Source organism: Vicia villosa, unplaced genomic scaffold (genome assembly GCF_029867415.1).
Source record: "Vicia villosa cultivar HV-30 ecotype Madison, WI unplaced genomic scaffold, Vvil1.0 ctg.001177F_1_1, whole genome shotgun sequence".
NCBI lineage: Eukaryota > Viridiplantae > Streptophyta > Magnoliopsida > Fabales > Fabaceae > Vicia > Vicia villosa.
The window spans coordinates 150,349-175,570 of record NW_026705518.1 but is presented as its reverse complement, the minus strand read 5'-3'; the positions used below and the strand labels follow the sequence as shown (position 1 = coordinate 175,570).

Genomic DNA, 25,222 nt, shown 5'->3' with positions numbered 1-25,222 from the left:
TGATGATCCTCTGATGGCCCCTTTTTCTAAAAATTACACTTTTGAATTAATATAACAATATCAACAATCTTTGGTTCTTCCACTAATACTTTATCTCATATATCTTGTATTTTAATTTACCTTGTTATTTCTAATTGGATGATGATGATTCTAATTGTTTTATTCACAAACCAACCATTCACGTCTACCAAATTCTCCATTCTCATACGCTAACAATCAACAACTCTCATAATTTTACACTCATCCACAAAAAAACCTTTACCATCGTTTCTAACCGTTACGAATAATCTTTTGTCACTCTAATTCCGGTTGCAGCAGAGTGATAAATTTTCCAGATGATAGTCCATTATGTATATCCACAACATTTGCACAAGAAGAGGTGTAAGAACAAGCATACACTCACAAATGAGTTTTTGATTCATGGCAAACATCACAAGCAACCAAATACAAAAGCATAAATGAATGACTCAAGACAATGGAAGATTATGAAGCTCAAATCACTCTAAAAATGGTATTGCATCTGTTAGGTCGACCAAGCAAAGCCCTAGGTCGACTCAAAACCAGAGCAAACTCATCAAAACTGACAAGGTCACTGTTAGGTCGACCTACCCACACTCCCAGGTCGACCAAAACTGAAGGGATTTACACATGTCACTGTTAGGTCGACCTACCCACACTCCTAGGTCGACCTAAACTGAAGAAAAGTCACAAAAATGCATTTCAACTGACTTTAGGTCGACATAAACCTTCAAATGGTCGACCTAACTGGAAACAACTGACTTTAGGTCGACCTAAACCTTCAACAGGTCAACCTAACTGACTTTAGGTCGACCTAAACCTTCAGTAGGTCAACCTAACAGATTTTAGGCCAACCTAACATGTCAACCTAACTGGGACAATTTCAACTCTGCTTCTGTTAGGTCGACCTAAGCACTAAAGTAGGTCAACCTATTTGCTGAAAACTTCCCAAATTATGTGTTTTCTCTGCTCCAACATACCAGCAACTATATATATATCATTCCATGTTAATTATTCATCAACACCAACAACTGAAAGATACACAAAGGCTTCTCATCTTCGTTCTTCATCATCTCCAACATAATTACACATAATCATTCTTGTGTTGAGGGTTAGTGATCGAGTTCGATAACATCCATGGAACGGAATTGAAGATTCCTAGTGGGTGAAGATTTGTGGGGTTTTGGTGAATAAAATCTGAGGGTTTTGTCCTCCAAGATAGGTGAATTTTGGGGGGTTTTATCAAGAAGCTTCATCAAGGATCCAGCTGAGTGTGAAGATTGAAGAACAAGGGTTCGAGCAATTCAAGACACTGCAGAAAGGGATCAAAGTGAAGCTCTTGGAAGACCTTAATCTGACTCAAGATTAAGGGGGAAGAAGATTCAAAGGATCGACAAATTTGGTTTATTGTTTATCGCTTTGTTATCTTCTTTGTATAAACTGCTTTCAACATTAATGGAAGATTTCCCAATTTCAATTTAGAATTGGGGGCAAACGTAGTCGTAGCGAGGACGATCGACGAACTGCCTGAACAAATATCGTGTTCTTGTCGCTTTTATCTTTTCATTTAAGTTCTGTTCATATTTGGTTATAATTGCAAATTGATCAACGATTCGAGTGTTAAAATTGTGAATTAAGAACTTGTATAAACATCACAATTCATCACACATTGAATTACTATCAATTTGATCATTATCACCAAGTGTTTGTGTTTTTGCTTCTTTCACTATTACTGCATTGCAAACATCGTTCATCATTAAGAAGTTAATCGATTTTCATTAGAGCGACATATTGATTCTATAGGGTATTCTCTTATCGTTTATCTCAAGCTGTTTAGTGGTTTTAACACATATACAATCGTTTCAATAGTGGTCCGGAATAGACGTGAGTCGATTCAGAACCGCTTTCGCTTAAAGTTCAATTAACTCCGAAAAACTCTGAGAGATCTATTCACCCCCCCCCCCCTCTAGATCCTTAGGCCAGCGTCTAACAAGTGGCATCAAGAGCTCTGGTTTATTCCGTGCTACGTGAAACACTTATTGGAAAGATGGCTTCCGGACCTAAAGGGGCTCACAATAGAGCTCTAGTTTTCAACGGTGAAAACTATGGCTATTGGAAGGATTGTATGTGTGTCCACATCAATGCAATTGATAGGAACATCTGGACAGCTATTGTCAATGGTCCCTTTCAGATCACCATGACAAATGCAGCTGGTGCAGTTGTTCCAAAACCAGAAAATACTTGGGATGCTGAAGATGAAAAGAGATATGGATACGATTGGAAAGCGAGAAACATTCTAATCTCAGCTCTAGGAGTTGATGAATACTATCGCGTTTCCCATTGTAGATCCGCTAAAGCTATGTGGGACACATTTCAAGTTGCCCACGAGGGAACGGATGATGTCAAACTAGCTAGAATCAATACGTTAACTCAAGAATTCGAACTCTTCCACATGGAATATGGTGAATCCATCGAAAACATGCAGAAGAGATTCGTTCACTTGAAAAATCGTTTAAATTCTCTTGATAGACCTGTTTCCAATGCAGTTGCTACTAACAAAATCTTAATATGTTTGAACAGGGAATGGCAACCCAAGGTTACAGCAATAAAGGAAGCAAATGATCTAAACACCTTAGACATTACCACTCTCTTTGGTAAACTAGAGGAACATGAACAACACCTTAAATGCCTTGACATGCATGAGAAAAGGGCAAAGAAAGAGAAGAACATGGAGAAAGAGGTAGAGAAGAAGTCAATAGCTCTAAAGGCTTCAAGTTCCAAGACCTCAAGACAAGAGCTAGAGGATAGTGATACAAGTGATGACGAAGAATCCGATGATGAGGAAATGAGACTGTTCGTGCGAAGATACAACAAGTACATAAAGAAAAATGGAGCAAAACACTCCGGTAAAAACTTGATTAATCATAGAAAGCAATTCGACAAGTCCAAACAAGACGATGAAGAAGAATCAGCAAACTTATGTCTTACGGCTCATCAACACAAGAAAAAGAAACGTGTAAGTCATCTTAAACCTGAACTTGTAGATAAGGTATCTCATGCTCAATTAAAATTAGCTTTTGAAGAACTACATAGAGATGCAATTGAAGCTTTCAAACTTTTGGCCTTAAATAAAAAAAAAATTTCATATCTTGAATCAAAAGTTGAGAAGACCGAAAAGGACATGGAAGCTTTAAAACAATCTATGCTAGATATTCAAAAGGACAAAGTTGAGATAGATCCTACATCATGGTTTGATTGTGAGACATGTCATATTTGGCAAAAAGAAGTAAGAGATCTAAAGGCCAAGTTAGATAAGGCTCTACAACCAAAAATGACTTTTGCGGTTGATCCAAATAAGTTCAAAAGATCGTATACTCCTTTATATAGTAAATACACTTTTGTACCAAAAGTATCAACTAGCAAAACAACATACTCTCATCATATTACTTGTCACTATTGTTGCAAAGAGGGACATACCATTGAAAAATGCAAATTTAGGAGGATTTTAGTTCCTAAAGGAGTATTTCAATGGTTGCCTAAGTGCAACAATTTATGTACTCACCACCTAGGACCCAATGAAGATTGGGGACCTTCCACTCTAAATTAATTTTGCAGGAAAAGTGTCTTGACATTGCCGAAAGGTTGTGGTTCCTTGATAGCGGATGTTCAAGACACATGACGGGAGACATATCACTCTTTGTTGAGTTCCACGCAAAGAAAAAGGGGTATGTCACCTATGGAGACAACAATCGGGGAGCTATACTTGGTAAAGGAAGTGTAGGTAACCCATCTACCACAACAATAACTGATGTGTTACTAGTAGAAGGTCTTAAACATAATCTCCTAAATATTAGTCAATTGTGCGACAAAGACTTCAAAGTAACTTTTACAAATTCTGGCTGCACAATAGAACATATTAAGAAAAGAGAGATCATGTTTAATGGCACATGAGTAAACCACATTTATATGCTAAAACTTGGACGAAGGCATTTTTTTGTTGGTTACTCTCAATCTAGTAAGGCATATAGGCATATAGGTTCTCTCAATTCGATTACTACTTATTGTTGAAGAGTCAGTTCATGTGTCCTTTTGATGAATCTTATGCAAAATGTGTCGAGAAAGGTATATCTTTTAATAGTGCAGGCCCATCTACTGAAGACATTTGTCAAAGATAAGGAAGACGAAAGTGAAAGTGTTGCAAAGGAAGATGCTAAGAAAGAGAAAGATGAGTCTCATGATAGTGTTGAAAAAGAAAGCATCTCAAACAATGAAGAACTTCCTAAGGCCTGGACAAATGTAAAAGATCATCCAATCGACAACATAATAGGGGACATCTCAAAGGGCGTGACAACACGCTCCAAGATAAGTAACTTTTGTCATCATTTTGCTTTTGTTTCACAAGTTGAACCGAAAAACGTGAAGGACGCATTACTTGATGAGCATTGGCTAATGGCCATGCAAGAAGAATTAAACTAATTTAAACGGAATGATGTTTGGGACAATTTCAACTCTGCTTCTGTTAGGTCGACCTAAGCACTAAAGTAGGTCAACCTATTTGCTGAAAACTTCCCAAATTATGTGTTTTCTCTGCTCCAACATACCAGCAACTATATATATATATATATATATATATATCATTCCATGTTAATTATTCATCATCACCAACAACTGAAAGATACACAAAGGCTTCTCATCTTCGTTCTTCATCATCTCCAACACAATTACACATAATCATTCTTGTGTTGAGGGTTAGTGATCGAGTTCGATAACGTCCATGGAACGGAATTGAAGATTCCTAGTGGGTGAAGATTTGTGGGGTTTTGGTGAATAAAATCTGAGGGTTTTGTCCTCCAAGATAGGTGAATTTTGGGGGTTTTTATCAAGAAGCTTCATCAAGGATCCAGCTGAGTGTGAAGATTGAAGAACAAGGGTTCGAGCAATTCAAGACACTGCAGAAAGGGATCAAAGTGAAGCTCTTGGAAGACCTTAATCTGACTCAAGATTAAGGGGGAAGAAGATTCAAAGGATCGACAAATTTGGTTTATTGTTTATCGCTTTGTTATCTTCTTTGTATAAACTGCTTTCAACATTAATGGAAGATTTCCCAATTTCAATTTGGAATTGGGGGCAGACGTAGTCGTAGCGAGGACGATCGACGAACTGCCTGAACAAATATCGTGTTCTTGTCGCTTTTATCTTTTCATTTAAGTTCTGTTCATATTTGGTTATAATTGCAAATTGATCAACGATTCGAGTGTTAAAATTGTGAATTAAGAACTTGTATAAACATCACAATTCATCACACATTGAATTACTATCAATTTGATCATTACCACCAAGTGTTTGTGTTTTTGCTTCTTTCACTATTACTGCATTGCAAACATCGTTCATCATATAAGAAGTTAATCGATTTTCATTAGAGCGACATATTGATTCTATAGGGTATTCTCTTATCGTTTATCTCAAGCTGTTTAGTGGTTTTAACACATATACAATCGTTTCAATAGTGGTCCGGAATAGACGCGAGTCGATTCAGAACCGCTTTCGCTTAAAGTTCAATTAACTCCGAAAAACTCTGAGAGATCTATTCACCCCCCTCTAGATCCTTAGGCCAGCGTCTAACAAGAGGAACCAACTTCATTTGTCATATTTTTCTCAGTCTCGAAAATTCTATAAATATCCATATTGATATTAATTCCCTTGTTTGAGGAATGCATCTAAGGATTCTCATAGTTTTTACTCATATTGAAAAAATTAAGCACTTGAGGGATAAGGGAAAGAATGGTTTTGTGAGAGCAAGACAAACATAAGTGAAGGTTGTTATTGCTTGTAATGAAGGTCCAAATAAAGAGATGTTTTGAAACAAGTAAAATAAGCTTTGTTTCATGTGCGGCATAGACCAAAAGAGAGAGAAACTCACATGCACGCCTCTCTAGCTTTGACTAATATAGACCCTCACATATGCAAACACCAAGGGAATCCCTTAACTTTTCAAACTGAATTGTGTCTAAAGCCTTAGTAAATATGCCATCCAACTATTTTTCAGTTGCCACATGCTCAAGGTTGACAATTTTATCTTCCATAAGTTCCCTGATGAAATGATTCCTTATCTCAATATGTTGGTTCTACAGTGTTGAACAAGATTTTTTGAAATATTAATAGCACTTAAGTTGTCACATAATAATGACATCTTGTCCCACATTATACTCCTACAGCATTTGTTTCATCCAGAGCAATTGTGTGCAACTGCTCCTTGCAGCAATATATTCAGCTTCAGTTGTAGACAATAAGACACAATTTTGATTCTTGTTGATCGAAGATATTAAGTTGTTGCTAAGGAAGAAACATCTACCAGATGTGCTCTTTCTATCATGTGCACTTTCAGCCCAATCAACATCATAATGCCCTACTAGTATTTAGTTAGTGTCATGTGAGTATAGTATAACATAGACACGTTTCCCATTGACATACCTCAAGATTCTCTTTACTTGAGTAAGATGACTAATATTGAATTTACCTTGATATCTAGCACAAACCCCTACAAAAAATGTGATGTCAGGTCTACTTGTTGTAAGATAGAGTAAACTCTCAATCATGCTTTTGTATAAATTTGATATACATCAACTCCATTCTCATCTTTGGTCACTTTCACATGGGTAACAGCTAGGGGTGTCAAAACGGGTCGCCCGCCCCGCCCGCCGCCCACCCCGCCTTAAGCCCGCCAAAAAACGAGCGGGGCGGGCATGCCCGCCAAGTGAAATGGGCATAAAAATCATGTCCGCCCCGCCAACATGGCGGTTTGGCGGGCGGCGGGCTTGCCCGCCTATTTTTATTTATATATTTTTTTCATTTTTTTAATAGATTAATAATTTTTTTTACCTTATAATTAAACTTTTCCCTTATTTTTAAAACAATTGTTTATAAAAGCAACTTTTTAACAATTTTTACTTTAAAAAATATTACATATATTTACAAATAAATATATAAAATAAACCATCAAGAATTGTAATTACTAGAATTAACTAAAAAAATGGAATTTTGGAGAATTGGCGGGCGGCAGACATTAGCGGGGCGGGCTATGGCAGGCGGCGGATTTTGGCGGGACGGTTTTTGGCGAGCAGCGGGCCTAAAATTCCAACCCAACCCACCATTTTTTGGCGGGTGGCGGGCCGGCCCGGCGGGCCCAGCCCGTTTTGCCACCCATAGTAACAGCAGAAGTTCTTTTGTGGCTTGCATTGTCATATCCAAACTTTTCACTATACTCTTAGCATACTTGCTTTGAGATACAAAAATATTGTCTTCCATCTGCTTAACTTGAAGACTAAGAAAATATGTGAGTTCCCCTACAAGACTCGTCTCAAATTCAGACTTCATTTATTGGACAAAATGTTCCACCATCTGGTCTGACATTCCACCAAATTCAATATCATAAACATATATTTGTGCTATCATGAGCTTTTCTCTATCTTCTTCACAAATAGAGTTTTATCTATTCAACATCTTTTGTTTCCATTGTTGACCAGTAACTCACTTAAACGTTCATACCAAATTCTTGGAGCTTACTTTAAGCCATAGACTATAAAAAACTTACAATTGTCATATTTTTATTGAAAAATAATAAAAATGACACCTAAAAAATTGTATCTAAAATTTCTCCTAAAATAATACCTACACGTTGTCGTCTTAATATATGACATGGAACTCTGTAATTAAAGTCCTTGTTTGAATTTGTACCCGAATAAAAGAAGTCCTGGGTTGAATTGTGAAATTAATCTCAAACCAATCCATGAATCATCTCTTACAATAAACTTATGCGTGAGGGCTTTAATTTGACTTTTATGTTTACCATATACAAATACTATTATTGTTCATTGACTAAAAAAATAAACAAAATACTCCCATTTGAAAGCATATGTTTTAATTTGACTTTTGAAATAGTGTTAATGATAAGGGTGAACGATTGGATAAGGAACTCTTTAATTATGACGTTGGTATATCCGCTGGATTAATTTTAGTTTAGACTTTAGAGTTTCTCTTTGCCAATACTCTACTGCCTCTAATTACTATAATAGTTTTATGGGTTAATGATCTTTTTCGTCCCTTTAAATATTTTAAATTTTCTTTTTAGTCTTTTCAAAATTTTCGTTTAAGAAATTGTCCCTTCAAAATTTTTCTTTCGAACTATTGATCCCTAACGTCAAATTTCGTAGCTAATCAGTGGCTAAAGTCGTAGCTAATCTCTAGCAAATTTGACGTTAGGGACCAATAATTTAGACGAAAATTTTTGAAAGGACGATTTCTTAAAGGAAAATTTTGGAGGGACTAAAAACGAAATCTGCAATATTTAGAGGGACCAAAAAGTTCATTAACCCTAGTTTTATTATTGCCTCTAAAGTTCACCAATTTATATGCATTCAAAAAATGTATACATATAAGAAATATAAATTTTTTTATTGAAGTACTTTTATTATTTTTCTATTTCTTTCTACATGTCTCAGTTGCATAAATTTTTTATTCTTAATTATTTGTTGTTTTTAATACTCAATACATATTTAAAAAATAGGTTGTTTTTACTCGATTTGAATTATTTATCATAAGAATATGAAATAATAAAATAAAAAATATATTTAAAGTATTATAAAAAATAATAATATTAAAAATAATAAATTTATTAATTCTTACATATAAATTAAAATATAACATGTAAAAATAAAAAGAAGATTATCCAATCTAATTTATAAGAGTTAGATAAATTGGATAATCAATGTATCTAATCTAATAATAGTTAGATAAATTTATTGTTGAATTAAAAAATGAATTATCTCTTTTTAAATTTTCTAATTAATATTAATTATATCACTTTCGATTAAATATTTTTCACTTTTTCTCATGATAAAGATAAATGTATTGATATATATAAAAATATTTTGATAAAAATTGTTTTCTTTTTTATTTATATTTTTTTTCAAATCTGTGTATATTTATCAATTAATTCAGTTATTTTGAGACAGAGGGATTTTATATGTGTAGTATACTGTTATTGATTGAACTTTTAATTATCCATAAAAAAATTATATTATTATAGTAGTATTATTCTTTTCAAAATATATTATTTGTTTATGCTATAGATATGAGACTTTTTTTTGCTTTTTGCACTATAAATATGAGACATGAGTTTCACCAATTTTGCAAAGAAACATGGCTTTAAAGATTAGCACTATCCTTCTACTTTTCGTCTGTGGTAAATTTTGAACCCACAAACTCTCTTTCTTTTAACATAAAATTTCTGTTTCTTTTTTTTTTTTTTGCTTTCATCTTTTAAGTTATTTTAGTAAATTATTGTATCTTTATATAACTAACTTTTGTGTTTGTGATTCAGGTGCAATTCTTTTGGGAGACAATCTGAAAACTGTTGATGCTAAAATATGCCCCCAATTTTGCTATGATGATCGTTCAGACATGACTTGCCCTTCTTCAGGAAATCAACACCTCAGCCCAGTATGCAACTGTTGTCTTGCATCAACTGGTTGTACAATTTACAAATATGATGGAACTCCTATTTGTACTGCTACTTGAAACATGTATCGGATGTGAATGACTATTCACATACAGAATCACTCTTTTAAATTTCAATAAGTATGTTGTAGTATATGTATTGAATATAAATGTCATAAATATAGTTATTACAAATGTTTCTCTAACTTGAAATCTAACTATGGAAACTACTTCATCTTCTGTTTATAACTTCATGGTTGAATCTTTTCATATTAGAGCTCTTCGGTTCGTTCAAGTTAATTGGCACTCTCCCATTTATTTTAAGATTAAAAATGTTCTGGACTGGGCCGAGCAGGCCCAGCTCTTCCCACCAGCCGAGCAGGCCCAAAGCATTTGGCCCCATTTACTTGGTAGCCGTTACGGATTGACCAGACGCGAAGACCACGCGTCACGCTTCAGCGAAGGATTCGGTCAACCTCCTCCGGATCCTACGCCACGCTCATCCAGAACGTGGGTCACCTGCTGACTCAGCCCTAGCACAAGGACGTTCTGGCAGTTTTCTAGCACGTGGGCCTCCAATTGGATTTGCCCCAATTAGGAAACCTTGGCCCAGCACTGAGGGCTATAAATACCCTCTTTCACTAGAGGGTCAGGTATCATATTCTTCACTTTCTAAACCTTCATTCTCTGATAGCTACTGACTTTAGCATCGGAGGACCTTGCAGGTACCCCCCATCTTGCTCTTCAAGCCAGATTCTGCCGCCTTGACGATTCTTCTGATCAGGTACGATCAAAAAGCAATATTTGGATTTGGTGGCATTATAAGAGGGACCCTTAAGACATGCGGTAAACGAACATGTCCGTTGTATTTAGGTCGGCTATGCAAAAGACCGCAAGAAAACGGGACGAGGCAGGACGGACATAGTTGAGGGTGCGGACTTAAAACTTTGGTCCGTCCTGCAAAAAAAATGAGGGCGTAGGCGGGCTAAATCCGTGGGCACTGTATTTTTTAAGCCTAAAATATAAAAATTTATGTTAATGTTCATACCCGTCAAAGTCCGCATAAAAAACGGGACAAGACGCAGGGGTCACATTAAAGGGTGAGAGTCTAAAATCTTGGTTCGTCCCGCACTAAAGTGCAGGCAAAACAGGCATGTGCAACGAATCAGACATGCTTTGTCACCTTAATATTGATAGTTGAGATGACACAAATTTAATTTAATATCATATAATAAAAAAATAAATATCACAAATACGGTACTTATACCCGATACTGATGGTATCCAATACCGAAACTTTATCATTTTAGAAGTTCGCATGCTTCCATATTAGAATATGATTCTCAACTTGTAAACTTGGCAATTATTCCATCGATCTCATTACTAGATGGCTTAATTGGTTAGAGATTCTCAAACTTATTTGTTTTGTGGTTTCTCATCTTATTTATACGGAAGGAAACCAATATGCTTACAAGATTACATCACTTGATAAGAATGATTTTAGTTTCACTTGGTTGGAGCATGTCTGTAGTGTTGTTTTTGAAATGTTAAATCGTAATAGAATTGGTCGTCCTAAATTTAGATTTAAGTAATGATTGTATTCAAATTGCATTTTTATTTTTTTTTACCAAGGTTTTTTAACCACGGAGTTTTCCTAGTCCCCAAATTATTATATTTTTTAGTTTTGTTTTAATAATATTTTGTTAATGTTGAGCAGTTTGAGTGTAAGGTGTAAGTACAGTAATGTCTATCTAATTGAGATGTTGGTATTTCGTGTTTTATTTTACTTGAATTTTTAGCTAAAAAAAATACGTTAATATTTTACATTATTTCCAATTTATTTATTGGTCAAAAGGAGTGAACTCATACAAATGTATACGCCATATTATATCTTAAAAAACTAATTCACCTACTGGTAAAAAAAGAAAAATGAAGGGGCGACAGAACGAATCCAAGCAAATGTAAATGTAGAGCCTATTTTAGAGGGGTGACACAGACCGTACTATAGGAGAAATCAAGGAGTTTATATCTTTTAAAAAAGGTTTTCTCCCTTTCAAGTATCTTGGTGTGTCTGACTAACAGAAAACTATCTATTCACTATCATTTGAGCTTGATTGACAAAATTGTAGTAAGAATAAAACACGGGAGTGTTAAACTACTTAGCTATGCGGGAAGAATCCAACTCATCAAAAGTGTAACTTTTGCTATCACAAATTATTAGATACAATGCTTCCCTATTCTAAAGAAGGTACTCCGTAAAATTGATGTTGTTTGGAGATCTTTCTTGTGGACTGGTGGAAATGAAATAAGTAAGAAATCCCTAATTTCCTGAAAACAAATTTGTGCCCCAAAATCTCAGGGAAGAACGAACATTATATTGGTTGAAATGGAGTAAAGCAAACATGATGAAATTGTTGTGGAACTTAAGCAGTAAGGTTGATAGCCTATGGATAAAATGGACTCATAGCTATTACATCAAGGGTAGGCAATTGATGTCAGTGCAGATTTAAAAACAACTACTCATGGATCCTTAAGGCAATTCTCAATCAGAGAGATAAGGTCCAAATAATTCAAAATTGGAGCAGTATGCAGCCTAAAGGAAAATTTGACACAAAGAAAATGTACATGACACTGAAGAAGAGTACCAGACTATGAATTGGAGGAAGATCTCCAATAGTAATCTGGCACGTAGGAGAACTTTGTTTGTGTTGTGGTTAGCTTGTCATGATAGGCTAGCTACTAAAGAAAGGATCCACAAATTCGGTATGATTGATAATGATAAGTGTTGTTTATGTCCGAAGGTTGAATAAGATGAATGGAATGAAGAATTGAAGTGGATTACAACTAAATAACAAAGGCAAAGGTTGAAAAATCCAATTAATCAAATCTGCTGCAGCAGAAATAGTATACAGGACGTGGAAATATAGAAATAATATAGAAATGACAAAAATTATGGGAACAATGCACTTTTTTTTTTTATTAGGGAACAATGTACTTTGTACTTTAGTGTATAGGGGTGGAACAATCCTAAGATAAGAGAATATATTGCTAGATTGATGATGACATAATATAGAATTCTCCCTTGATCTATAGTTTATTTGTCAGTTTGTTTGTTGTGGCTGCATCCTTAGTAATTGTCTTGTATTTTAGATTAATCAAAGTATTATATTGATTAAAAAAATGGTTCCATTTATGCAAACTCATTTACTCTAATTTAATCGCATATGTTTTTGCAAATTTAATTTATCTATTCTTGGGTGAGCCATGGGAACTCAATTCACCATAATTTGTTTATAATAAAAAAAATTGTCCACCTATTGCCTTTAAAATTTATAATCTATCGCTATTATTTAAGAAAATTTCTTTATCAACTCCCATGTCTTCTTGGTCACCTCTGGTGAAAAATCCAAACTACCCCTAATTTCGGAAATGCATTTCCGAAATGCAAGAAAAAGGTGTTTTCGGAGATGCATCTCCGAAAGTGCCTTTTTTTTTGAAAAAATTGTCTTATTTCGGAAGTTCATTTCCGAAAACACCATTTCGGAAGTTCATTTCCGAAATATTGCGCGTTTTGCAGATTAAGCAAAACAGCCCCCCTCCCCCCAAATCATTTACCCTAAACCAATATCAAACTCAACTCCTCTGAAATTTTCTGCTAACACACTTCCAAGGCAGCATCAAAGCTCCAATCACATTGCAATACTACATTCAAAAGCCCTCAAATCACTCAATTTGTAAGTTTTATATTTGTTAGATCCATATTTCAAATGCATGTTAGGGTTGTTTTCAATTGCATAAATGATATAGGGGTAGGTTGTTAGTAGTATTTAGGTTGTTTAGAAGCATTATGGGCTGTTTTGAAGTTTGGTTTTGGGGTCTGCCATTGTAGGTTGCAGAGAAGTTCTGCGCATGGGTGTTTCGGAAGTTCATTTCCGAAAACACCTCCATCCCAGTTTTCGGAAATGAACTTCTGAACTGTATCAGAAGTGCATTTTTTTTTGTTTTTTCATTTGTCCCGCATATTAATCGATTTCAATTGTTTACAGGATCATGTCAGGCAACCAACCAGCACGTATCAGACAGGGTAGAGAGACCCAGACTGCGTCGGCTAGACGCGAGCGGGCGGCGGCGCAGCTGGCGTCGACCCAGGGACGGGGGCAGGGCCGGGGACGCCGTGTGCGAGTTCCCGTGGACGTTGGAGAGGGTACCTCTTCATATGGATCTAGGAGTCGGCTGGCTCGGGTATCTTCTTCCCGCCAGCGAGAGGAGGAGGAGGATGAGGAGGAGGTGGCGGCAGTGCCCTACCACGAGCCGGAGGGGGTATTGGATGTTGACCCTCCAGCCGGGGAGGAGGATGAGCAGGAGGACAGCTATCCGGGAGGGCCCTTTGACACTTCCGTGCTGATTCACTACCACGATCACGTCGCTCGGGTATCTGGGAGGGAGAGGTATTTTTTATAAATTAACCGTTTATTTGTCACCATTTTTTATAATTTAACCGTTTATTTGTCGCTTATTTAATATATGTCGCTTATTTGTTTTTTTTGTAACAGGAGAGAGAGCCGTTGAAAATGGTGAACCACGCCCGGAAGATTTTCAGTCTGTTTAAACCAGCAGCTGAGTGGTTTAACGACCATGTGCGAGGTTCAGGGCTTAGCGGGCTCTGCATGACGGGGTACACCACCATCAGCACCGGCATGCAGGGGGCATTTGTGGAGCGCTGGCACAAGGAGACGTCCTCTTTCCACTTGCCGGTTGGGGAGATGACGATCACCTTGCATGACGTGCAGTGTCTTCTCCACCTGCCGATTAGGGGGCCGCTGTTGCACCACTCCCGGATCCAGAGGGTCGAGGCCATTGAGTGGATGACGCTCTATTTGGGCATGGAGCACGAGGTTGCTCACTTTGAGTGCGTCACGACATCTGGACCTCATATCCGGTTCACCACACTGAGCGCTTATTTTGAGCACCACCTGGACGCGGCGGCCGATGCCGAGCAGGAGGGTGACGAGCTATTCACACAGTATCACCGCGGCTGCGCTCTCCGGTGCTGGTACATGCATGTGGTAGGCGCTGCATGCTTTGTGGACAAGAGTGCAAGGTACGTCGACGTGACCTACCTCCACTACTTCATGGACCTGGATACCGTTCACCAGTGGAACTGGGGGACAGCTACTCTGGCATACCTCTACCAGAAGCTGAATGAGGCCTCCAACTGGAGGACGAGGCAGTTGGTCGGATCCTGCACACTACTTACGGTACGTTTTATTTTAATACATTATCGTATTTATTTATTTATTTATGTTTCGTATTTATTTTTAATACATTATCGTGTTTCTGTTTCAGAGCTGGATCATCTCCTACTTCTCCCGCATCCACGGCTTTCACATCGATCCTGCGTACGTGGACGCCATGCCCAGGGCCGCCAGATACGTTCTCCAGAGGGGGAACGATGCGATGGGACCATACCGTGGATACCTGGACCGCACGATGCACGACGACGTCACCTGGAGGTCGTTCAGCGACTACGCTCAGATTGTCCCCTTTGACGGCATTGCTCTATATTCAGGCTGGCTGGCATGCGGGACTACCATCATGGTCCGATATCTCCCTGAGCGGTGCATGCGTCAGTTCGGATTCGTGCAGCGGATACCCAGGTCACCCTTTGAGGCTGATCCCGACACAGTGACCCGAGTGCAGCTCACTGCCATATGGGAGGACTGGCAGCATCATGTGGTACCGCAGGAGTACCGTCTCACTCGGGTCACACAGGACTGGCACAGTGAGGAGGGATACGTCACATGGTTCTATCGGGTGTCACATCCTCTGCTGAGACCCGACGTTCCCGGCGCTCCTAGGCCAGCACACGAGGAGATCCTGGAGAACCAGCAGGCCGAGGATGACCACGCCATTGATCTCATGCCGATTTGCCAGCGGATAGAGATGCTTGGGCGGGACGCGTTGGATCGAGGTGTCGTTCAGCAGGGCGGTCCAGAGGCTGTGGCCGTGATGGAGATGATCGTCACTGATGCGGGTCGTGCGGCGGCATACAGGCGGCAGAGGAGGTCCCAGGGAGAGAGGGTTAGGCACACCCAGTAGTGGTCGGGTTTATTTATTTTTTGTTTTCGGATTGTATCTTTAGCACATTATTATTATTATTTGGATTCAGATCGGTTGTATATATTACTTTTTTTATCATATTAGTATTTTTCACCTTTATATGTCGTTTATTTTATTTCCCGGTTTCTTTTAATTAAAAATACGAAACTGTTAAGAAAAACATAAAAAAAAATCTCTGTTTCTGCATAATTCGGAAGTGCATTTCCGAAACCCCTCAAAATCTTAACAAAGGTGTTTTCGGAAGTTCATCTCCGAACACACCCCCCATGAGGTGTTTTCGGAAGTTCATCTCCGAACACACCCCCCATGAGGTGTTTTCGGAGATGCACTTCCGAATTGTGGAAATTTTTTTAAAAAAATCAAAACTTCGGAAGTTCATTTCCGAAGCAGGGGTAATTTGGGTTTTTCGCTGGGGGTGACCCCCATAGGGAGATGGCTAAAGAAATTTTCATTATTTAAACAAATTTACATATACAATTCGTGCACAAAAATCTATTTTTTTATAAAAAAAAAAATGGATCAATTTTTATATTTACTCGTATTTAAATTCATATAAATTAGTTGATTATTTAATTAAAAATATAATAAATTATTATTTTAACTTTATTATTTATCAACAAAAATTTATATTATGATGAGTGGGTAGATAGCTAGATTGATATTTATTAATTGAGTTAAATTGGATGTGAATTGTTGCTTATATAACTACATTTTTTGGGTTAGGCTTTTTAATTAAAGCCCATTATTATATTGAAATATAATTAAAATAATATTACAAAGTGGATGTTCCAAATTTAGTGAGAACCACAAAAAAAAAAAAGAGACAAAAACGTGGGGTATGTATTGTATCGTAGCATTTCCAAAATCTAAACATTCTTTTTTGCTCCACTCTCATGGCTTCCCCAGCTACACCTTCTCCACAGATTCTATTATTCAATCCAATCTTTGGAAACACAAAAACAATAAAAGGAGTAAGGTTTTTTAGGACAACGACAACCACAAAATCTTACACAATTTTACAAGTTCATGCTTCTAAGGACGACTCTCAGAGACCCAAAAAAGCACCACCTGGAACTGACACAAGAATCCATTGGGAGAATGAAGATGAAGGTTGGATTGGAGGTAGCACAAAACAGCAACAAACTAATGCAGATGTGAAACCTAAGAAGCTTTTGGGTGAAGACTTTGCTGATTTGCTGAATTTTCAAGGTTCTCATTATGAGTAAGTTTTTTTTTATGTTTTCCTTGTTCCTTTTTAACTGGTTTTTTAGAATGAATTTGTTTCATGAGATAACTATGATGAAAACAAGCAGATTCTTAGGAATATCGCCAGATTCTGATCTAGAAGAAGTCAAAGTAGCTTTCAGGAAACTATCAAAAGAGTATCATCCAGACACAACTTCTCTCCCTCTAAAGACTGCCTCGGAAAAGTTCATGAAACTAAGAGAAGTTTACAATGTTCTCAGCGATGAAGAAAGTAGGAGATTTTATGACTGGACACTGGCTCAAGAGGTAGCAAGTCGCCAAGAAGAGAAGTTGAAAATTAACTTCGAGGATCCTTATGAGGTAGCACTGAGGAATTATAAACCTGTTCCAGACATGGTTGATCGCCTTGGTGGAAAGAATATGAAGCTTAGTGATCAAGCTGTTTCTGCTATCACTATTGATGTTTTTATCATTATTTTCTCAATATGTTGTCTCACTTATGTAGTTTTCTTTAAAGAATATTAATACATTACTGATAATTAGCCAACCAATTAGAATCTGTATCTGTATCTGGAGATTGTATATTTTGTTTTGATCAGCTGGAATATTGTATATATTATGCTATATAATTATATTTAAGAATGGCCCACAGAACAAATCATTTTTACTGCTAATACATGTTTATCTATTTTATACAATAAATTATGCCGAAAGTTGGTTTATGTAACTGACATCACGTCCACACTTAATGGAAGAAGGTTTGGTTGTTGAAAAAATGAAAAGCTTCAATTACTAATTTCCATCGTTTTGATTATGAAAAGGTTACAAGCTTACATGCATATACACAACTCACCCTCTCCCTAAAATGAAAATCAACATGTACATAGATGGAGACAACACATTATACCCTAAAATCAATTTTGATCATTCGACATTGTTATAAAACCAAACAAGGGTTGATATGAACAGCATAGTTGGAAGATCAATAGAAATATAGCACTAGCTTCTTTTACCACTGATAAGAACTCTTTGAAGTTGAAAAGCTTCTCCTTGATTTCCACTTAATGATCGTCTCTCTAAGCAACTTGCAGTGAGCTGCCTAAGTAACCTCTCAAGATGGGAGTGCAAACAATTTTTTGCTTCTTTCAGGTTGGGATTTGTAGACAATATCATTGCATTTACTGTGTCTGCTACGATTTCGCGCTGTGAGTCTTTTAGAAGATAACCAACAGCAGATTCCGATGGCCGTTCGTAGGCCAGCAAAGCAACACATTCCTAATATAGTAAAGAGAAGAATCTTGAGTTAAATTTAAATAGTAATGCCGTGCAATGAATAGACAAACAGGAAACAGACAAGAACTATGATATGATTTCGGGCCAATCTCAACTCATTGTAATGAAGGGAGATGAAATTGCACATGTTTTTCTTGACTTCTCTTGCGAGAAAGCTATTAGAATGACTATTATATGCTTCAAACAGCAGATTAGAACACCTGTTATGAGTTATGGGGCTAGGCCGGGGATATTAGCGGTATCAATAACTGTACCAGTTATCTGTAAGAAAACCCACCTGAACTAAATCCTCAAAGACAGGCGACCCAAAGAAACTTGACAATTCTATTCTTCCATATTTGACAGCCTCCTCCAGTGCTCCAACCTAATATCACATGCAGCAATATGGCTCAAAATTTCTACATAAAAGCTAGACAAACACAAGGTCGCATTTTAAATTTTAAATGAGTAACATCTAACAAAAGAGTTGAAAGTTGCAGATCATATCATAGCACGAGTCAAAAGGTCCGTAATACAAAATGATGGATAAATATAAGGGGTTGTAAAAGATCAAATTCAAGCTGGATGGTTGAAATGGAGGAAGGCTTCCGGGATTTTATGACACAAAAATACCACCCAAGCTAACGGAAAAATTTTATCGGACGGTAAGACCTGCAATGTTGTTCGGGACAGGATGTTGCGCAATTAAGAGTCAACACAAGAATAAAGTAAGTGTAGCAGAAATGAGGATGTTGTGTTGGATGTGTGGTAAGACTAGACAAAATAAGATTAGAAATCACAATACTAGAGAGTTAGGGTAGCATATATAGTGGAAAAAATGGTAGAAAATAAGCTTAGCCGGTTTGGGCATGTAGAGAAAAGACCTGTAGATTTTGTTGTAAGGAGAGTAGATTAGATGGAGAGGAGTCAAACAACTAAAAAAGAGGAAGACCAAGAAAAACTCTATAAAAAGATCTTGAGATTAATGAATTGGATAGAAACATGGTTATGAATAGAACATTATGGTGTAATTTGATTCATTTAGCCGACCCCACTTAGTGGGATAAGGCTTGGTTGTTGTAACAGCTAACAAAAGAAAATATAAATGATGTCAATCAAGCTAACAGACGAAATCCATATTTTACTAATCATTTAATAACAAATGGGAACAAAGAAATATTGAAGATATAAAGGAACATTAATTGCAGGTATACAAATGCTGTACAAGAATAGAAAACATGATTCCAATAATTACAAACTAAAAACTGAAAAGGAATATACCCGAACTAGTTCGATAAATTTTTGGCAATGAAGCAGAAAACACATAGCTGATGTATTGTCCTGCAGTAGACAGAATTGCTAGTTATTACTCATGGGGTAAATATAGAGAGATGAGATTCTTACAGAGGAGAAACATCAAACCATGACAACGTATTTCATACATAATTTGACATATTACATAATTGGAGAATCAAAGTCTTTTAACATGAAGTCTTATTGAACATGGCTGTGTACATTGCCATTATAGACAGATGTGATTATTCCTTAAACTCCATAAAAGAAGGAAGAGTGGCCATCAGAGGATAAAACAGAACATAACAATTAACAACTTTAAGTGCAGCAAAGCATTTCCAGCTACAATCACTACAAAACATTCCTGCTATCAGTGTATCAGGACTTTTCTTAAAGCAATTTCAAAAGTACAAGTTAAAGATCATATTATGCCCCGTGGTGGATTTAGTTGCAATTTTAATCAGTAAAATTTAGAGTTGGATTAGAGCCAGGATACAGACAACTTAGAAGACAACCATTATAATCTAAGAGTACCCACCTCAGCAATCTGGGGATACCATTCACGCAATTTACCAAATGCATCATCAATCTCCCCACCCCTGATTAGCTTCATTGAAAGAAAAGAGATAAACCACATAAGATTGTAAGTCTGTATATCAGCAACTGTATGCAGCAAGCATATCATACTAACAAAAACAAAACAAAGGACAGCTAAAACTAAATGCCTATCAATAACAATATATTGTCACTTGATAGGATATTGACACTAACTCAGTGGTTTTAACTAACCAAGTAATGGCACTTCAAAAAAAATATATTGGTAACCTTGTAAGAGGACTCTTTTGCTTGCATTTTTAACTTTTGAATATAAAAACCATTCAATTCCTTTCTCCCTTATTAATTTATAATGCGACATTCAGAAACTAACCATCACAAAAGCTCATACATTTCCAAATTTAATAGAAGATCCTTAGAGTGGCAATTGTCACCATAAAAGGAGTCATGACAAGCGAAAAACAGTTGTAGGAGCATGCTGATGGATATATTTTAAAGTAAGCAACAAAACTATATGAAAAAGAAATATGAAATATTGATTTTAACTTTTATATTTGGTACTACAGTACTAGAGATTGTTAATCTTAGGGTCTAAGCTAAGAATTGAACACAATAGAATTCTTCATTTTTCCAGCTCCATGTAACTGAACTCAGAAATAGAACATTCCAATTCAACATGTAGACCAGGATAAGGCTCATCTGAGGTCTAATTCCTTACTTCAGTATCCTTGTTTCTATCCTAATTATAGATACCCCAAAAGCTGTGACCAAAACAAGTACCTGCCGAAGAGTCTTTCTGTGATTCAATGCATATGTTGTTTCCTGGTCATCATTACCATTATCCTGCACTATATTTATAGGAGGAACAGTACTCCTACTAGCCAAATCAAATGAATCCAATGTATCTTCATAGCCATAGTGTAGCAGATAGGAACGGACAATTCTGGTGACAAGCAATGATAATTCAGAAATATTAGAACATATTAATTACTTTCATATATTAGTATTAATTCCCACAAAAGTCATACATGCCACACAGCCAAAGTGAAATAGATTAATTTCAACTTTCATAAAGCACAAGAAATGACAGTATGCAACATTCTTTCTTGTGTAACAAAACTAGCAGAAATAAAATGTAACAAAAAATGCAGTTCAATGACAGTTGTTTTGAGTGTAATTTTCTCTCACCCATAACTAGCATTTGGTACCACAGGAATATCTTCTATTTTCACTTGCTGCTTCATTCTTTCTTGTGCTTCAAACTCCTAATCGAACAAGATAAATAATTAAGAGAAACAATGATAAAGACTTGAAGGGAAATATATTGGACAGTCTTTAAAAAATTTGTGAATTGCAAAACAAAAAGGTTTTGTGACATTGATCATAGTGGCTGTCGAAAAGCACATTGAAATAATTGAATCTATAATCCCACCCTAGTACTATCTTAGATTAGATTCATGGGATGGGTGACAAGATTCTCAACATACCATCCTCCCAGGGCCTACCAAGGATAGCCTCTTATGCTACTAGACAACCTCTCATATATACACTTACATGCATTTATTCATTTTAAGGAAATTAAAATTAATAAGAAAAAGACAAATCAAATCATGTAAAATACAGCAGCCCCTAGAAAACTAGCTGAAAAAATAGATTTCTAATCCATCCCAACATGGTTGTCAAATTATGAATAAAAACATGAAGGCCTGTCATTGAATCTTGAACCAAAACTAACCATAAACTATAAGATTATTTCTTTTGGATGAATAAACTATAAGATTCTTGGTCAATTATTAAATGACAAAAATATCATCCTCCACATTAAGAAACATTATAAACATGATATAAATAAAAGTGAATCTAGATTTTGCAATAAAATAAGCTGACAATTGTTAAAACAGCCGAAAATATACTTTACCGTGGTGCTAGAAAAAAGACAATTTTGCAATATTGAATCACAAGGTTGGAAGTAAATTTAAAGGTTTGATCCCTTCAACAAATAAGTTATAATTTTTCCTTGTAATTGCATTGGCTACAGCGCATGATAGGATACACGTACACACACAAGGATAAACAGAATATAGAAAAATATTCATACCTTTAGATCAAAGGTAAATGGTTTCTGACCAAAGTTGACATGTACCCTGTTAGAGGAAAGTGAAACACTCATGAAAGATTAAACACCTAAATCAACCAATGATCATAAGAAGATGCTATTTGAAACAGAAGTGATGTTTAAAAACCCTTTGAAATGGCAGTAAGGGAAAATAATCAAGGACTCAAAAATGTATGCAGATGATTAAGAAAATCCCTGGTCTCAAAATACATAATTAAAAATGCTAAAGATGGGAATCAAATCTAGAAGAATCATACTCAGATAAATTAAGCATTGGAGTAAATTACACTACCCAGTCCCCTCCCTATATTTTTCACTTACTATAAATACCCCGCCCCCATCAATTATGATAATCAAATCCACAAAATTTCCTTGTATTCAAAATTATGCTAGCCTACAGCTAACTCCAAAACATCATCACTAATTAAGCTGTTATGTCATTTATTCTGTGGTCAAATGTTATTCACACACTTGTTCAGCTTTATGAGATGAGAAAAGAGAATGATGATTAAAATTGGTGTGCATATGTTAAACTACAAGCACAGTCTGAGTGTAAAAATTGAATGACAGGGTTCTGATGTAATTTAATTCAATCAGCTACTCTTGCCTTCATACGCATAAACCGAACCTAACTTTATATCAGCAACATAAATAATGAATCAGATAAAGAAGCATGCAGCCACTCTAAACGGCAAGAATAAAAAAGCAGTACAACATACTCTTCATTCTGGCTATGAACAGCAACAGTTGGAAACAGTGGACCCTTCATGTCTTTGTAAACTGTGCCAACAACTCGCCCATTTTTACTGGCATCAAACAAAAGAAGTAAAAAGATCTTGCCATGGAAACAAATGTGAAAAAATGTGTAAACAAGTAAAAAAGAATGATCAATTATCAAGAATAAAGTTGATAGTGCTTTGAAGAAGGCATATTTAATATGCAAATGCTGACTATCCACAATTTTGTATAATCAACCACATGAAAAACTAAAAGCTCATTCACATTTGAGAAAACATTTGCATCTTCATTTCCTGTTTTCCCTTTTAGAAATAAATACAGATGTTAACTTGTTTCATTTTATTTTTTGTTCATGCCTCATTTATATTTCAACTCTGTTCTCAGAATTATGAACAGGAAACAATGAAAACAAACAGGAAAGGAAATGAAAACAATAGGACAGTTTTGCAATTAAAAGTGACAATATCAGAAAATGAAAATAAAAGGGGGAAGAAAAACATTATTCTAAAACTATATCTACAGACTCTAATGGTTCTGAAAAGGAACAAGGCAGAAAGTAAACGAATGAGTATATTACGTGAAAAAAAACTCCTGAGCAGCATAGTTAATTCCAGCACCAACTATATCACCAGTGGTATAGGTTGGACCAAAATTTTCCCCTTTGCCTTGTCCACGATAAAGGAGACCATCATCCCCATGATATCCACAGCTATTAGCCTCCCACCTATCATCCCAACCACAACAACAACAACAACTAAATTTAAAAACATATTCTCATCCAATCAAGTCACGTTAACAATATCACCAAAAACAGTGAGAAAAACAATATCCACACAAACAATGTTCCACAACAACAACAATACTCTAAAAAAAAATCGAGACATCCCAATACAGCGGCGATACGGCGCAATATGCAGGCGACACGCTTCCGATGCGCTGCGGATACGGCTAGTTAATCTCATGACTATTCATATTTCAATAACACGAATCAATCTTCCTCATCCTTAATTCTTCTTTTTTCAACTTTAATTACCTCATCACTTTCATTTTTTCTATTACAAGAATCAAACTTTTCCTTTAATTACTTTTCTCTCAATTTTAATTATCTTTTCTTTTTCTCATAATTCTTTTACCTATTATCATCAAATTTTGCAAACTCAATTACTTTTTGTTAGAGAATCATTTAACCAATGTTTAATTTTAATTTCTTTATATATGTATCTTAAACATATCATATCCTAGATTTTTAATTACTAACATATCTCCGTATCAGATGCATATCGTATTCAATACCAATATCGGTATTGTGTTCGTGCTTCATTGTTGTAAACATAGCGAGAACACATTAAGTACATTGCAAACATATCATCATCCAATTGATCCACACAAACAATCTTATTCTAAACATAGCAAGAACATATTAAGTTCACTGCAAACATATCCTCATCCAATTGATTCACACATACCAGTTCTGCAATTGAAAATGAAAACAAGAAATGAAAATTCCAAAAAGAGAGTTGCTCACCCAGGCTGTCTCCGCATCTTGAAATTCTCCGACGTAAAGCCAATCGAAACCTGACCTTTAACACCAGCATCCTTCACAGTAATCTCAAAATAGTAAACAATCCGCTTCATCGGAGCAACTCTATTAGCTTGAATAACACCAACATCATGACCGTGAAGATTCACATTCACATACTTCACCGAAAGCTTATCCGTCGCCACCACAACAAAACCTCCGGAACTGTTCAAAGTATTGAGCTCAGTCGGAGATTCTTCCTTCTCGTCATCGCCGTCGTAATCTTCCAACTCCTCCTTCACTTTCCGGCGACAGAGCTCCAGGAAATAGAGACCTAGATCTTGTTCTTGATCTGGCTTTTCAACACTGTTGTTTCCGTTGGTTTCTTTCATCACACGAATCGCGAGAAGTTCAAAACCCTAATTTTGTGATCGAGAGAATGGTTAGATTCGGTTGTGGAGATGGAATTTTCCAAATCTAACCCTGCACGCTCTTTCGGTTGGAACGAACGAACTGTGATATTCTTTGAGTTTCGGATGGAAATGGAATTTTTGTTTTTTGATGCAGTTACTGTGTACTTGTAATTTCTTCCATCACGATTCACAACTCCACCGCAGGCGCAGTGAAGTATAGCTTAAACTCATGTCCACGTCAGCTATAATTTAATTATTTATTTACTCTATTCTTTTTTATAAATATATTTAATTAAATTATACTATTAAATATTAAATAATTATATAAATGTTGTGTTATAAGACTAATATTAAAAATGACATTATCAAATCATATGTGTATTTTAAGCTGCAGACATTAAAATATTTATTTTGTGTATATTTTATATCAATTATATGATCTTAGGAGTCAGACGCATTAGACTAATATTTCATAGTT

General features: G+C 36.1%; 2 protein-coding genes across 2 annotated transcripts; one reads left to right on the top strand and one right to left on the bottom strand.

Moving 5' to 3' along the window:
• The first annotated feature begins 16,479 nt into the window (after positions 1 to 16,479).
• On the top strand, positions 16,480 to 17,436 carry LOC131633796 (NAD(P)H-quinone oxidoreductase subunit T, chloroplastic-like). The gene is made up of 2 exons (XM_058904482.1): positions 16,480 to 16,854; positions 16,946 to 17,436. Exons 1-2 carry the CDS (start codon positions 16,526 to 16,528, stop codon positions 17,361 to 17,363), a joined length of 747 nt encoding a protein of 248 aa, XP_058760465.1. The 5' UTR covers positions 16,480 to 16,525; the 3' UTR covers positions 17,364 to 17,436.
• Positions 17,437 to 17,627: 191 nt separating this feature from the next.
• LOC131633795 (ran-binding protein M homolog) lies at positions 17,628 to 24,943 on the bottom strand. Its single transcript, XM_058904481.1, has 10 exons — positions 24,338 to 24,943; positions 23,390 to 23,536; positions 22,794 to 22,880; positions 22,057 to 22,102; positions 21,147 to 21,223; positions 20,739 to 20,901; positions 19,942 to 20,010; positions 19,392 to 19,451; positions 18,409 to 18,495; positions 17,628 to 18,113 (listed from the first exon to the last, which is right to left on the bottom strand). The coding sequence occupies exons 1-10, from the start codon at positions 24,721 to 24,723 to the stop codon at positions 17,838 to 17,840; spliced, it is 1,398 nt and encodes a 465-aa protein (XP_058760464.1). The 5' UTR covers positions 24,724 to 24,943; the 3' UTR covers positions 17,628 to 17,837.
• Positions 24,944 to 25,222: the final 279 nt, after the last annotated feature.